At 36.6% G+C, this 16,939-nt stretch overlaps 1 protein-coding gene across 3 annotated transcripts; it reads right to left on the bottom strand.

Annotated features, from left to right (window-relative positions):
- Positions 1–990: 990 nt before the first annotated feature.
- On the bottom strand, positions 991–14,189 carry LOC103990378 (uncharacterized). 3 transcript variants are annotated; one of them, XM_009409489.3, is made up of 7 exons: positions 13,972–14,185; positions 11,199–11,369; positions 8,528–8,692; positions 8,258–8,422; positions 6,863–6,997; positions 6,512–6,609; positions 991–1,334 (listed from the first exon to the last, which is right to left on the bottom strand). In XM_009409489.3, exons 1-7 carry the CDS (start codon positions 14,152–14,154, stop codon positions 1,142–1,144), a joined length of 1,110 nt encoding a protein of 369 aa, XP_009407764.2. In that variant the 5' UTR covers positions 14,155–14,185; the 3' UTR covers positions 991–1,141. The 3 variants fall into 3 exon arrangements, with proteins under 3 accessions (XP_009407764.2, XP_065047327.1, XP_065047326.1); XM_065191254.1 differs by having other exon boundaries at positions 1,140–1,339; positions 13,972–14,187; XM_065191255.1 differs by lacking the exon at positions 6,863–6,997 and having other exon boundaries at positions 13,972–14,189.
- Positions 14,190–16,939: the final 2,750 nt, after the last annotated feature.

Below are 16,939 nucleotides of genomic sequence, written 5' to 3'. Positions count from 1 at the left end.
ATCGCTAGAATTCTACGAAAACCAGTTGGACTAAAAGAGTAAAGAAGGTGGTGAAGTATGGAGAGAGAGAGAGGTGTGGCAGTTTGAGTGTCAGATGGATATCTTTTAGAGAGACAGTAAGTTGACAGATGGGAACTCAAAATGGGAAGAGAACAAAGGAGAGGGTGGAGAAAGCTAGGCTGCAGTTGCAGGCGCCATTGCTTGGTGGAGAAGGCAAACACACATGCACGATGAATGAATGCTTGCTTACTTGCGGCTGATGGATGCAGGGAGAGAAATAGAGAGAGATGAGGTGAAAACCCTAATATTTTTTAGCATGATGAGATGTAGATGGAAGATTGGAAGATGAGACACAGGCTGCAATCTCCATGTTTCCTCGAGAAAGGCCATGCAAGATGGTAGGTGGCAAATCGGTCAGTGTGGTGTCTGTTGCACCACTGAGATCTCCGTCGCCTCGGGAACGCATCACCATTATCATTGGGTCATTGACTGGTGGCTCCTAATGGTGATGACATGATACTCCTTACTGTCTTCAATCAAACTCCATACCTTGTAATTTCTTCCAACAAAAACGAAACAAAATAATCATAAGCTACCCACCAAATGTCTGCTCCAAATCATAACTTTCTCATTTTACGATCAACATGATAAAATATTTATGAAAATCATATGATCATTGAATACCTTTTAGATTAAATTAATGAAATCAATATTTAGTATAATATTTTATGGATCCAAATGTTGAACGATTAAGAAACAACACACATAATCTATTATACTGATTAAATAAATCTATTTAATCTAATATTAATGTTGCAACAATAATTACGATACCATAAACACATTGGTTAGATGTCGGATGATGATCCATCAACGAAGATAACTTCATCGTTACTCCAATCTGAATGACGGATTAATGAACAAGATGAAAGCTTCCTTCTAAAGCATCTTTAGAGATGTTCTCGGTGACTAACATAGGGCACAGCACAATTGATAAAGCTCATGTTTAAGTTTGTATAGGAACAATACAAGGAGGTAACTAATGCTGGATCTCAAAAGGATCAATGTTAATATATGAACAAAAAAATAAAATATAAGCCTTAATAGTCATCGAATACCTTGAAATGAATGATCATAAGTCCTAGCATCGCAAGATCTCTTGAATGGTAATAAAGCGTCCTTTCTCGATTGAAAGTTGAGCAGCAACGCCGATTGCAACAGATAACAGACCATCCATCAAGCTGACGGCAGGGGCATCGATACTTTCACCTTTGATCACAGATAAAAAATGCAGGTGTTCCAGGTAGCTTGATCCATGATGTAGTCCATCATACCTAGACTTGTTAAAACAGACACATGAAAGTAAAGAACAAAAATAAAGTATGAAAAGTTTGGATTCTCCAAAAATAATCAGAAGCCAATAAAGTGTCATAAGCTCAGTAGAGTAAAACGTAAGACGAAAATTGCAGCGAAGAACATGGGATGATGATCTATCAATGGCAGGTTGGTTGACTTGATTTTTACAAAGACTAAAAAAATGTGAGCTTAAGGCAAGCAGCAAGATATGATCAAAATTGTAATCCATGTTCGATTGCATGAACAGAGTCCTAATTTGTTTATGCTGTGTACCAATATCTTCTCCAGAAAAAATTCTGGAATTTCTTATCTGCTAAGTGACAGTCACCTTGAAGTATCATGAAACATTCATCCTGTCGAATTAGAAAACTTTGAAAGTGACCACTGATTTGATATTCTTGTCTTTGGACTTCTGGAACATTGAAAATTCCACCTTATGTATAAGAATTAAGAACAAAATACAGCACAGACCCACCAATTCTGAGATTAAATTACAGATGTTCACTGCTCCCTAAGTTAAAATTCTCATTTGGATTCATAATTTTGAACGATAAACATCGCCAATCGTGATCTGAGATTCTGAGTAACAACTATTCCAATAACTTATATGAATTGCACCGACCAATACTAAGGTTCTATTTAAGGCAGTACAGAACCTAGAAAGCCCCTTTAAGTTTCAGTGCATGACAAACCTTGGGAAACCCATTTTGGTACCATGTAGAAGTCTAGGTACAACCTACTAACTCAAAATTTATACAGCATGGCATGCTGACATGACCCAATATGTATAAGATTAACAATAAGTAATGAGGCCACTGAGTCCTATATCTCGGACTATCCCTTATATACCAGTGATACTACTAGTATGTCACATGACACAACACCACTTGCATGACATCATTCTCTCAGTTTGAATATCACAAACAATTTAAAGGATTACAATACTGTATGAAAAAGTTATGTAGGAGGTAGGCGACCTGTTTGTCTCTAAGTTGAACACAAATGGACTAAAAAATTCTGTAAGATGTAGATGACCTATTGATCAGTTCTTGAATTCCAGCAAAAACTTACCCATAAACAATAGAAACTTACTTTCCATGATGCATAGAGAAACCAAAGTATTGTATCATGACAAAGAAATATGGTGGTAATTTTGATGCAGAGACAGAATAAGAAGAATTTCTCCTGGATGCATTAAGACTGGGGATGGAGTGGGAAATAGACTTAATTGTTATCAAAATATTCTGTTTAGCAGAATCTAGTAGGTATGAAATCATTCTCACATATACAAAATCCTGGTAGCATAAGGCTGGAATCTATGCTTATTGCCTCCTATGATGAATATTGCTTGAAATTCTAACCTCCCGAGCAATAAGCTAAACATATCACAGACCTTATCTCAGATAGAGTCCAAACCAAGCCAAAATCAGTAGTAAGGCACACCGGCCTAAAGTCTGGACCTCACTGAATTAATTCCAAGTCCTCACAATCATAAACCTCTCTTGATATATTTCACTCTTTTGTACACCCAACCCACCATCAACAAGTCCTCAAATCTAACCAGCCACTGGTCTTCTTTGCTCGATGAATCCAACGAAACTTCCTTTTAGTTCTCCAAAAAAATACTTTTTTGAACCCACATATTAACTCAGAAAAAAGATAGAAAAGTTAGAATTTTATTTATGCTCTAAAAGTTTAAAAAGTAAAATATAAGATGGGAAACTAAAATAGTTCTAGAGCTAAAACAAATAATGAAAAAAAATTAAAAATTGAACCTTTTTTTTTAATTTGAACAGAGGACTGTGAAAGTATAATGTTTGTACCAGCCAGTGAAAACACATCGACTCAGGACTAAGATGCAGACATCCTAATTTAAAGTTGTTAAAAGGGGCATTGTCCTTGTCCTTTTTAACTGATGATTCCGACTGAGAAAAGATTGGTTAACATGGTATAACCAACTCTACCAGGCAGTATAGAGTCTATAGACTGGTCCAACCACCAACTGGAACACGGAACATCAGTACTGGCCACTTGGCCAGCATGTAGGAACCACCCCAATCAGGCTTTTCATAACTCTTTTTTCTCAAATAGATTAGAGCATTGCAATTATTTCATCAACAGATGGCCAAACTAGATCAAAGAGCTTTTGATTATGGGGTTGAGGGCTTAGGGAATTGGGAGCTACTTCAGCTTTAAGCAATTAAGCTTCCATGAAAACATACAAGAAGTCATTGTGACAATGAAAAAAATGGAGAGAGGACGAAAATGAATAGGAAGAAGTACAACTATGTTTTGTGAACCTTCCCAATAGTTCTGTTTTCCTTTTCGCTCCACCTGTATTGGCTGATATATTTGTTGTGTTAGGATCAGAGCGGCACTAAGAGGGGGGGGGGGTGAATTAGTGCAGCGGATTAAAACTTTGGTTTTAGAAAAATCTTCGTACGATAAAAATCGGAATCGGAAGTAATTAACTTGAAAGCGTATTCGCAAAGTTGAGCAGCAAAGATAATGATGAAACAAAGCAAGTAAGAAGGTTTGCAGTAATGTAAATGACAATAAGAAATGCAAACAAGAGATTACGCCGTTTTTAAAGTGGTTCGGTCAAGTGACCTACATCCACTTGCGAGGCCCCTCTTCGATGAGGCTCCCACCTTCCACTAGCAAATCTCTTGAAAGGAAAGGGTGAATACCCCTCTTACAACTTTTACAAGCGGTTCACTCTCTTACAGATTTTCAGCAAGAAAGAAGGAGGTGAACACTAGCAAATTGAAAACAAGACTATCTAAGACTTTTCTAGGGCCTTTCTCTTAAACACTTGCAGCTCAAAAAGTTGTAATCTCAGCTGAGATTTGAGAGGTATTTATAGGCCTCAAGAGGATTCAAATTTGGGCTCCAAATTTGAATTCTCGTGGAGTTCCCGATGCTGGCGGTGCCACCGCTTGTCAGTGGCGGTGCCACCGCTTGTTAGTGGCGGTGCCACCGCTTGTAACTGTCAAACGTTGACAGTGCTAGGCGGTGCCACCGCCCAGCCCAGGCGGTGCCACCGCCTACAGTGTTTTCAGCCCACCTACAGTGTTTTCAACCCACTAGTTGGGCTTCAATCTTGCCCCAAACTAGTCCGAACTTGGGCCCAATTGGCCCCTACTTGGGTTATAGGATTAACACCTAATCATAACCCTAATTAACGTGCTAACTACGAATTTAAAGACATTTTCTAAGCTATTACAAGGTTCGTAAGTCAAGACTTCTTCCGGCGAGCTTCCGACGAACTTCCGACGGTCTTCCGATAAACTCTCGGAAACCATTCTGCGGACTCCCGACAAGCTCCTAGACTTCACGATTTGATCTTGGCGAGTTCCAACGAGCTTCTTCGGCAAGCTCCGATCTTTCTCGGCGAGCTCCGCGAACTTCCCATGAACCTTTCGGTGAGCTTCCAAAAAACCCTTCGGCAAGCTCCCTACTCATTCTCGGCTAGTTCCGGCAGCATTCCCGACGAACCTTCGGACTTCCGTCGAACTCTCGAACTCCCAATGAATCCTTCGCGCTTGACTCCGCACTTTGTTTCGCTTTATGTCTTTCTCATTATCATAGTTATTCCTACACACACAAACTAAAACTCTACTCCGATCTAGACAATTATTACAACGCGAATCAACATTCCGTTGCCCGGCACGTCATTGGTTGGCACTTCGTCCGATTCTTCAGCGCATCATCCTCTCTTGCGGCTTGTTGCCCAATCGGTGGTTGACCTCCGCAACCCCGATATCCTTGGCGCAATTCCGCTCTCCTTGGCCCGATGCCCGACGTCCGAAGCCTTCTGCCGTCCAATATCCTGACGTGATCTCCTCCGGCGCAACGTCAATTCCTCCTGCGTCAACTGTCTAATCCTGATCGAGTAGACCTACATCACTCAAAATGCAGTTTAAATCATAAACACATATCAAGTGGTTTCATCATCAAAATACGAGATTCAACATGTTGGTGGTATATCAATAGTACTGTACTGATCCGATCGGGGACCAGTAGAAGTACCAACACTGAAATTCAAAATCCTAGCATCAAATATTATTATACAAAACGAAACCATTTTTGACTAGTTCTTCTACAAATCAATTTAAACTGATCCATACCTATGGCATCATCTTTAAGCAATTTCTTTTATTTTTTCCTCATCTTGAGTTCTACAAGTAATGCCAACCAATAAGCCTAAGACATAGAACAAGAACATAATCCCTCTATACAATTTTTTTCTTTTTTCTAGCAGTAGACAATTGATACTACCCTTCATACTGACGACACCAAGATTTTGTCAGTTTGACCACAATTACACTCGTTTACAACACTAAAAGGGAAACCCTTGATAAAAAAGACTAGCAGAGATAGTAACCAACAAGAGGAAAACTCACCAAGTGCCAATAGCCATCCCAAAGGATACAAGGGGGCAAAAGAAATGACACAAGTTTTTTCAAAAATTAAAAAAGACCTTAACAAGCAAACTACAATTCATTAACTTGAAGGCAAGGTATACAGTTTCGAATGATACCGCCCGTTACGGGCGGTACATACCGATCCGATAGTAAACCGGTACGTAGACTGCTCACTACCGAAAGGTGTATATATATATATATATATATATATATATATATATATATATATATATATATATATATATACCGAACGGGATACCGAGCGGTATACTGCTCGATATACAGTACCGTATCATACCGAGAGAATGTCGAAACTTCAGTACGGTATGATATTTCAATCCTTGTTTGAAGGAATAAAACCTTCTATAAAGCAAGCTAGGTTTATTGCATTAGAAGTTGAGTACTGAGACTAGGAACTAATCATCATATCAATCAAATAAAGATTTCCACTTTGAATTGAATAACAAACTGTGCTTTTCTCAACACAAATTGAGAACCACAATACTTACTGAAGAAAGTTAAGATACTTGGTTCAGCAGGAGGAAAGTTTTTCATCTAGTTTAAGGGGACTATTAATGTCAATGTAACTGATGACTTTGACAACTTGTAAATGTTTTATATAAATTTTCGAGTTTTCAACTAGCATATTATTTGTAAGCATATGGTTACAAGATAAAATTACATGACACAAAAAGGAGAGTTAAATTTAAATAGTTGATTGTGCATACTTGATTCGTGCATCCTCGGCTTTTTCTATCTTCACTCCAGCTCTTCCTTCAGCTCTAAGGCCAACATGTACAATGCTCTCAGGAACAAAGGCCTCACCCTGTTAACAAGTTCTGAGTTGTCAAAACTCAAAAGTAATATTAGATAATATAACAACGAACTCATGTTCTTTTTTATTTTTGAGGAAACAATAAACTCATATTATTAGACACAATTAATTTGTAAAACAGACAGCAGATTATCATCAATGTAGCCATTCATTATAGAAACAAATTAGAAGTCAAGACGAGGATGTAGTAAAGAAGACATAAGAAAGTTTTTCAACAATATCTCAAAGAACTTGAGAAAAATACCTTCCCAATGTCACCTACGACAGATATTTCTTGCTCATTCTTGCTGCCTTCAGCAAACATGCACAAGTCAAGCATGCCACGAGTACCATTATCAAATTCTACTATCACGAATGCATTATCAATGATGTCTGGCACCTATATCCAGCGTTTAAGTATGAGAACCAATGGTATTCTAAACAAAACACACATCATTACCAACAAAAATAGAATCTGGTAGTACAAAAAAAAAAAAAAGCAAATCATAGGAATATTTAATAAATAACTCAATGTCATGACCTGAAATGATTCATCATCCATTGCATGCACTTTCTAAATCTAAAATTTTTTATAGAATTTGATGAATTTGTTAATGGGTTATATTAACACAGGTAGTTTGGTTCACAGCACTAGTAATGGAGATAAAATAATGATTGAATTGTCATCATATAAAAAGCCCAAGAGACCTTTGTGGATTCACAATGCCAATTCGAACAAGGAGAACTATGTACTTAAAGATAGTATGAGTTTAATGTACTTATCTATTGATATTTAAAATATAACTTTGCAGTTGATTGTTGGAGCTTAATTGCAATTCAGCGACAAACTTACATGTTACAATGGTTAGTTATAATTTTAAGTTTAGCTCGCAATGCTACAGGTTGTGAACGTAATTGGGTTGTGATTGAATAGACAAGCACATTAAGAACTTGCAACTAATCTAGTAGATTTCTGTACCAAACATGATAGTCTAATGTCATCCATAAATAGTAAGTAGGTCTTAAACTCCCACAATAATTGTACAAAGAAGAAAACCATGTTGGAGCATCAAAGATTGCATGATTTAGTATATACCAAGTATAATCAAACACTTCCTAGTCATAATTTTACGGAATAACATTGACTGTATTTCTCTAAGTGATATTGATAATTCAAATGAATGGCTAGTTAGGAAGATAGGCGCTAACACATCAGACACAAAAGATGAGTTGATTATTTATGATGAAAATTTTATATTGGATGACATAGCAAGAGCATCTGAGCTTGGAGAAACAAGGACATATGTTGGACAACACGTAAAGCAAAGACGTGAAAAATCATCAAGGGTGATAAATATTGAAGAGAAAGTTAATTCTGACGAATCAGAAAAGGAGATTGAAGGATATGAATTGAGTGATAGAGGAGATGAAACCCTGCTTTTAATATTATGTTTCCTCCTAAATAGTTCCCATGTTTACTTGTAGATGATGGTCACCTAGTAAAACAAACCAATATCAGCACCTCATTTCAAAACACCTCAGGCATCTGGATCAAATCTATGAATATAGAAAAGAAGATTACAAGAATGATTGGCATACAATCAACCAGAAGAATCCAAGTGCTTGAGATATCTTCATTGGAAGTGTAGAAAAAAATGACCTTTCCATCGTAAGTCTCATCCTTGTGGTTAACATCAATAGATCCAGAAGCCATCACACGAACAGGATTTGCGGCTGCGAACAGCCTCATCAAATCAAAAAAGTGGCAACACTTCTCAACCAGAGTTCCCCCAGTGTTAACATTAAAACGGTTCCAATTGTTGACCTACAAAAATCATGCAATATTACAAAAGATATATCCAAAGAAAAAACATTGGTTTACTTATGAGTAGGAAAGTCACAATTGTACTATAGTTACAAACTCATGTACCTTAACCAGGAAAGGAAATCGATGTTCGCGGATTGCCACCATTTTGACATGCCCGAGTATTCCACTCTTCACTATGTCAATTAGTTTAGATACAGGAGGCATATACCTGTATTCTAGTCCAACTTGGACTAGAATATCTGGCCGCTGCTTGGCTGCATTCACAATCTATGACAAGATATTTATGAAGGATAAAACACAAGGTAACACAGGGAATACGAGCAAGAAATGAAATCAAACATATTACAAAAAATTCTGGAAAAAATGAATACTACAATGCTGTTGTTTGGAAGATTGGTATGGATCACCAAGCACTCACCTTCTTTGGAAGCAATCACTTCATAAGCCTTTTGAGCTTATTCATCATATTTGGTTCCCCAAGATCTTTAATTCTTTGTCATCTTCTTCCACAAAATTTACTCATGTATCCGTTTGTCCTTATGGGCACTCATTCATATAATTTTCTACTTATTTGCATTTGAAACAAGTGAATAATGGTTGGTATGACTAAATTACCCTTCACCATGAGTAGTAAGAGTTGAATTGATTGCACTTCTCACAATTTCAATTGCTTTTGACCCTAACATTATTATGAGTAAAATATCCTTTACAAGAGAAATGCAACTAAATATTAGCACACTCTTTACTCAACTGCTGACTAGTTTTGCTTTGACTTTCAGTGCTAATTGTCAAGCATTGGACAACTATTGTGGTCATTTATCTCCACTTCATCACGAATCATCACTCTTGGACCTCCAACATATCTTGCAACAAGTTATTTCTCCATCTCTCTAGAGTTATTCTGAACCATCAACCTATAGAGTCCCTCTATTTAGTCAATGAAGATTCTGTTTCCTTATTAGAGATTATTGGATTGTGAAAATAAAGTCAGAGCATAATCAAATTCACGTCTTTGGATGCATCACTTGTGTAACCATGGTTTTAATGTCTAGAGTTGTAAGCTTCTTGACGTTCAAGACACATGGCTCTTCAACTTGCCTTCATAGAGCTTCAATTTCTTCATCCTTTCATCTGTGTCATGCCCTATCATTGCTCTACTATGTTGATCTCTATGGCTCTACCTATTCTAATTGTCATAAGGATAATAGACCAAGAGCATAGGAAGGGTTGACAACAACTGATGTTGAACAAGAGAAGAGGGTAGAATTTAGGATATAAGAAAGTCATTTCTCTTCTCTTTTCTTGGAAAAATTAGTAACTAAGAGCTCAATAAGAAGGATCCATGTGGGCTAATTCAAGGTTCCTAACAAGCTCCCCTCCCCTCCTTTATGAATGATTTGCACATTAAATATCTCAACCAGCAACTACTTTATAAAATATTACTAATGCATGGTGCATTGGAACTAAGTAGCATGGAACTTGATAAATTTGGCTTCCACTTGGTGACTTGCCCTGTATAGTAGTAGCTTAGCTTGGAAATTGATAACTTTGACAATTAGGATGTGTTGAAACGTGGTGATTTAATATTGAGGATTATTCTGTTTGAATGCTGCTATTTATCTCTAAATCTATCCGTACACCACATCAATTTGTAAAAATCACTGTGCAATACAACAGTGAATAGCCAGTATCATTTGTGCAATCTGAAATTAGAAAATGCCCCCAAAGCGATTTCCAAGCATAAAATTTCATAAAGGGAAAACATGAAGGTTCTAGTTCACCTTCTAGTCTAGCCGATCTAAGTCACTTTGTTATATATGAATTTCACCAGTTTCAAGCACTGTAAGGGTAAAACTCAGGAGAATGGGTCCATACCAAATTGTCCTCATTGAGGATAATAAAAAGATGGTAACTAAAAGTGTTTTCATCTAGCAGAGGACCAAGCAGAGACAACCAAATTTCGATTTCAGCTAAAGCCACAAATCAATTTAAAAAATAGGTCATTCCACACGTAAATCTTGGTCAAAAGTTTTTTACTGATTTCATCTTGTACCTAATCGGAAGCCTTCTAGAAAAAATATAGGGATAGACAGAAATTAAAAAATAATAATCTGGTGGTAGTTTTCCTGACTCACTTATGTTGAGAGTTTGAATCTTACCTTACAACAAATTTTGAAGGTGCTGAGTCGTTTAGCTAGTAAAACCAAAAAATTTTATTAGATCATTGAAATGTCTGGGAATCAAATTCTGACTTCATCACTTACTGTTTGCACAAAATAAAATATACCAAAAAAATCACCTTAACTTGTTCAGTATTATACAAATATGTTGCTTAATTCTGAAATCAAATGTTTAGGGAAATCGTTCTCGAGTATGGCCTTCTTGACTTTCTGATTTATTGACCTGCATATAAAAGAATCTCAACAGAACGCATGCAAGATCTTTCAAAGCTTTTATTGACTTGGTTCTAATTTTTTCGCAAATGACAAAGAATTCGTCCCAACTTGTAAACCATGAAAGGAGAATCACTAATTAAGCAACTAAATGTAGCAGAAGGTATGCATGCATAGATTCATTGCATCAACTCCCTAAGAAATTTGATTTGAAGCAATGTCTATCTAATAGATTAACATGAGCCTGTATTAAGCCATCTATAAGTATATTTTAATCAGGATTGTAGATCACTCAATTTTTAAAGATGCATAGTGAGTGCAAGCAAGAAAGTATGTAATATTTACATCCAAACAATTCATCAAGAAACATAATATCTTACCTTTCTGCAGTCCTCAACAGTAGTGCATAATGGCTTTTCCACGAGAACATGGTGGGGCTTATGATGGTTAATTATATCCATGAGAATTTCAAAGTGCGTCATGTTTGGAGATGACACAACCACAACATCACAAAGCCCACTGTCTAATAGCTGACGATGTCCTGGAAATACCTGAAGGTTTCAAAGTTTATCAGCAGGCTGCAGATTGGAAGGGAGGAAAGGTTGTAAGAATAATACCAACAATCACAAAAGTAATTTTAAGAGATTAAAATATTCCATTGGCCCACCCATTATGAAAGGTATGAAACAAGTTACCTTTCTAGTGTTGTGATACATATAAAAGCCCCAGATTTCTTCCTCAAGCCAAACCAGCCTGTAAGAACTTCTTATATATCTCATTTACCTCTATTTTGCTATATCTTTGGTTGAACAAGTACACTGGCCCAGAAGATTTGCTATCAAATAGTAGTATAGACTGCACCAGTTACACTATCCTTACATAAAAGAGAACTTACAAGTCCAACTACATGTTTTAGCAGTCATTCTCTCCAATACCTGTAGTGATCTCTGTAACTTAATTTAGTGGATATCAAGGGAATAGTGACATATATGATTGGTAGTTCTTAGTTCTTACATTGCAACATATTAAAATTACTATCCTGAGCTTAACATATCAGTCCACCAAAATAATACAAATATCTTATAATTATCTGCAGATAAAACCTAGAAATGGAAAAAAATCCATTAAAGTTTCACAAGCCCTCCCAACCGAAGCCTTTCTATCATCATAGAATATTTAGCAAGCTTTAGGAATTCTTTTGATGATATGCCTGGTGTATTAGTCAATTGAAGATATCTCAGACTTATTTGGGGGAACACAATTGAAGGTAACAAAGATTAGTCGACCGATTCTTGCTATTACCATGCATACAATTTTAAACTTTGTAACCGTATATTAAATGTGATGTCACAGACAAGAATTCTAAGGAGACTATGGATGCTGCACATAGAACCAAAGTAAACTAGAAATAACATGCCTGGTTTGCCCACACAATATGGCATGGGCAACCCTATTTGACTTGAGATATATGCCCTCCAACACAAGCTAAAAATACAAAAAATAGTGTATTAAACCCCAGCATGCCATGGTAAAACACAATTAAAGAGATATTTTGAACTTGCAAGATATATAGAACTCCCACGATATTTGAAGAAACAAGTGAGGTCTAGAAGAACAAGGAGAAGAAGAAGGAAGATCAGTTGTTACTTCTATACTAATTTTCTTTTCTTTAACTACCAACACATTGAATTAGTCTGACTAGCAACCAGTACCTGGTACTAAAAAGGATATCCTTGATCAATCAAGTATAAAAAATGTATTTCAATCCACAACTTATCTAAGGCTTTTACACATTGTTTAACACCAATCTTATATAACTTATGACTAATAATTTTCCAAAAAAAGATTTTTTTTTAAATTATCACCTTAACTGAAACAGATTATCCTAAGTCCTAACACCTCCAGAACTAACTGATGTGATTCAGAAAGCAAGTGTTGGCTAACAGTCTTAAGAAAAATAGGAAAAAAACAATTCAAAGACCCCACTTGAAAATTCAATTTACCTTAATCAAGTTGAAAACATTACTTAATAATTTCCTGTGCATGTATCGGCTATTGGAATGTAAAAAAGCAAGTCATTGGTTCTATCTTAGCTTCAGCTATTATGTTACTTAGACCATATATCATAATAGCATCAGTCACAAGTTTACATGCCTGGTAGGTGAAATTGAAAAGCCAAAATTTCAAGTGTCACATGCTTTCTCTTGACAGCAAATGACACATTGCTAGTGTAGTTCCTAGAAACAGATGACCACCCAAGCAGTTGTTGGGTGCCTGAACTCTATAAAAGGATAAAGCAAAAGTCATAGAGGAGGATATCTAGCATAAACCATTGAAAATGAGAAAGTTGTGGCCTTGACTTTATTGGTGCATATACTAGCTGAATGAATGACATAAAGATGACTTAATCTCATCACATCGTACATTTAACATATTGCTTAACATTAACTGATTTCATGACCAAGCTAAAACTATGTAAAGAGATAATCCCACAATAAAGATGACAATTTGAGAAAGAAGCAGAACAGTAAAAGAAGGAAAGTAGAAAAGAAGTAATAACAGAGGCCAATATCCATCTTCTAACAAGCACCATCGAACGAAGATCAATATATGACTAAGTTCACTGGAGTTAAGTTTCATCTATGAAACACTCAGCAGATAACTCCAAGGCTAATCAGAGCGCACTATAAATAACTGGAAACAAAAACTAAATAACTGGAAACAAAAACTACTCCATCTAAACCTCCATCAATAACTCTGATACGCCCTCATAGGTCGGGTCCTTCGGTATAACTTGACAGCAACTCCAGGCAACCAAACAAAGTCATAAATGAATCAAGCTCCGCAGTAACTTCGTCCAAAAGAGATTCCTATAAAGTCTACTGTGGCAGTTCAACTGGACCAGTACAAAAATCCTCGTCGAAACGTAGGTACTCAGGTTAAGCTAAACAGGGCTTGCTCGGTCCGGAGGCCTGGCGAGCATCCTCAAGAATTGGATCAATATCGTCCCATCAAGGACAAATTTTCTTTCTGAGACCGACCATTCAGATAATCCAAGATTCTGTTTTGCGGGAGGTGGAGGAGCGACAAGAGTGTCGGACCCGGTTTTAGGCAAGTATAGAGTGGTCGGCAAGAGAGAAGTCCAAGTATTACCGCGGGAGGTGGCGCGTGGAGGGAGCGGGCGAGGTCGAGGGCGTGCTCCAGCGAGGAAGGGTGGGGGTCGGCGACGCAGGTGACAGTGGCACCCTCGCTGCGGAGGTGGGCGAGGTTGACCATGTGCTCCCTCCCCATCATCCCCACCCCTATGATCCCGTACCTCACCGCCCCGCTCTCCATTCCCCTCTCTCTCTCTCTCTCTCTCTCTCTCTTTCGGTTGGATCAGCTTTGTCTGGATTTCTAGGGGAAAGAAAATTTGAGGTCGAGTAGGTCATTTTGTCTGCGGGACCCACCTGCGGGTACGTTAACTCCGTCGCCCGGCGGGCCCACTTGTGACCGCGGGACGCAACGTCTTGCTTTCACGTCAGGTATCTGACCACGCATGGATTTCGAGTCGGGAATTGAGAAGCGTTGGCAATGCAGGCGGATCGAAACCGGAAAATGTGCGGCAAATGTATTTTGAATCATGATAAGGGATATCGGTAATTAGTGCAATTGATTTATAAGAAATTATCTATTTTTGAACGATGAGTGTATCATTTTATTCTTTCAAAGTATATAAACTCTAAAAAATATATATGAAAGTAAGGAAGATTTTACGGACTGACGAACATTTGGTTCCATACCCAAAGATTAAATAATTTTATTAATCAGATATAATAATTTTAATTAATATTTATATTTGATTACATTACAAATCATAAATATTATTGAGAATATTCGTTGCTCCTTTGATTTAAGTATAAATCAAGTTCTGTGTGGGGAAGAAACTTTGACTTATAAAGATTTACAGAAGTAATGCACAGGTTTTTATACTTTTGGGGGAAAAAATAGAATACGTACTTACACCTCAAATCCGATTATAAAAAATATCTTGAATCAATTTAATTGGGTATTTACAGATAATTCATTTCATATTAGAAAAATTAACTCTAAGTAACTATATGGATTCTTATCTCCAACATGATTACCCACCTTACCATCACATCTACCCAAAACCAGACTTAAATATAAGTTTCTTTCATGATTAAGGTAGCAAAGAATGGACGGTGCCTCTCGTCAAAGTTGTGGTGACACTGACTTGAGGATAAGTACATACCCATGTGTGGATAACACGCATTTGTAGGTTTCATTAGTGATTGAATAAGAAAACAATAATGATAATAAAATAAATTTATTAGTCTCAAACAAAAAACTCCACGGTCCATTAGATTTTTCTTTAAGAAAAATAATTTAGAAACTTTCTGTTTTTATGTCCCTTGTTTTTTTATTACATGAAACTTATATAACTATTTGAGTTATCTCTGTCTCAGTTCAATCTTGATCGATGATTTGTTCACCTAACTTGGAAGGTGTTGAACCTCACAAAGCTACGTCGAGGTGTTCTCAACAAATATTTATATGATATTTAAGTTAATTTAAGGTTTGAAGAATTTGAATAAAACTTGAGAGCAGTATTTGAGAAATGCACGTAAAAACCCTTTTGTAGTGGGTTTTCAGTATCGTTATTTTTATAATCGACATCAATTATAGGAGATGATTGTACATCTATCATAGATTTAATCATGTTTATGTAATATCAAGTCAATAATATCATAATACTTTATTGATTCGTTTCGTATTATTATCGTGATCTATTTGTCAAACTCGTGATTTTCCCAACTATATAAAGAAATCTTTCTATTCTGTTGAGAAAAATCTTCCATTCTATCGAGGGAAATCATTCCTATTACATCTGTATTTAAGCTTTTTCACTTCTTCAATAAAGCTTTTTCAATAATTTTTCTTATCTTCTATTTTTTTTCATCATAGTATCAGAGTAGTGAGAAAAGCAAACATTTGCTCTTGTTTTTGGCCAGCGACGAGAAAAGCAAAGCTTCGCCCTTGCCTTCGGTCAGCGACCAACGTCGCTGCAACCAAATTCCTAAGAGGCTCCGCGACCAATCCTCATCTTCCTCACCGTGATGGTCTTCGTTGATCTGCCAATAGTCGACGAACTTAAGGAGAACGAAGGGTGAACTTAAGGGGAATGAAAGGAACGCCTATGCCCTCACGCCAACAGCAATCGTAATAGCAGTAGCAATTTGCTCTTGCTCTACTCACGACTTTCGCTCGTAAACCATTTTTTGCATCGATCCAAGATTGATATCCTTGATTGGAGCACCATCTTATGGGGGCATGATAAAAAATAAGATTTTTTAAATTATATGTGAAAATCTTTCTATTCTATTGAGCAAAATCTTCTATTTTGTTGAGGGAAATCCTTCCTCCTAATCTGTATAAATAGGAGAGAGACATGTTAATGTTTTCATTTCTTCAATAAAGCCCTTCTTCAACAAAGCTTCTTCAATAATTGTTCTTATCTTCTATTCTTTCTATATGATAGAAAAAATAGAAGATAAGAATAATTATTAAAGAAACTTTGTTGAAGAAGCTTTATTGAAATAATTTTTGCTTAAATACATGTTCCCTCTCCTATTTATACAGATTAGGAGGAAAGATTTTTCTCAACAAAATAGAGAGATTGCAAGATGGTGCTCTTGAAAGGATACCAATCTTGGATCGATGCAATTGTTGTTACTGTGAGGGCACAAGCATTCCCTTCGTTCTCCTTAAGTCTGTCGACTATTGGCAGATCAGCGAAGACTACCGCGGTGAGGAAGATGAGGATTTACCGTGGAGCGTCTTAGGAATGTGGATGCAACGATGTTGGTCGCTGGCCAAAGGCAAAAGCGAAACTTCGCTTTTCTCACTGCTATGATTACCATGATAGAAAGAATAGAAGATAAGAACAATTATTGAAAAAATTTTATTGAAAAAGTTTTAGCTTAAATACATCAACATGTTCACTCTTCTATTTATACATATTCGGAGTAAGAATTTTTCTCAACAGAATAGAAAATTTTTCTCAACAAAATATAGAGATTAAAATCTTATCTCTATCAATTAGTTCGTAGGATGCTAA

Source organism: Musa acuminata, chromosome BXJ1-7, assembly GCF_036884655.1.
Source record: "Musa acuminata AAA Group cultivar baxijiao chromosome BXJ1-7, Cavendish_Baxijiao_AAA, whole genome shotgun sequence".
Classification (NCBI taxonomy): domain Eukaryota; kingdom Viridiplantae; phylum Streptophyta; class Magnoliopsida; order Zingiberales; family Musaceae; genus Musa; species Musa acuminata.
This window is presented reverse-complemented; position numbering and strand designations above follow the sequence as displayed.

Coding starts and splice junctions, on each gene's coding strand:
- LOC103990378 (XM_009409489.3), bottom strand. CDS start 14,154: ATGGAGAGCGGGGCGGTGAGGTACGGGATCATAGGGGTGGGGATGATG. Junction 8,423..8,527: donor GATTTCCTTTCCTGGTTAAG/GTACATGAGTTT, acceptor TGATTTTTGTAG/GTCAACAATTGGAACCGTTT. Junction 6,610..6,862: donor TCGTAGGTGACATTGGGAAG/GTATTTTTCTCA, acceptor ACTTGTTAACAG/GGTGAGGCCTTTGTTCCTGA.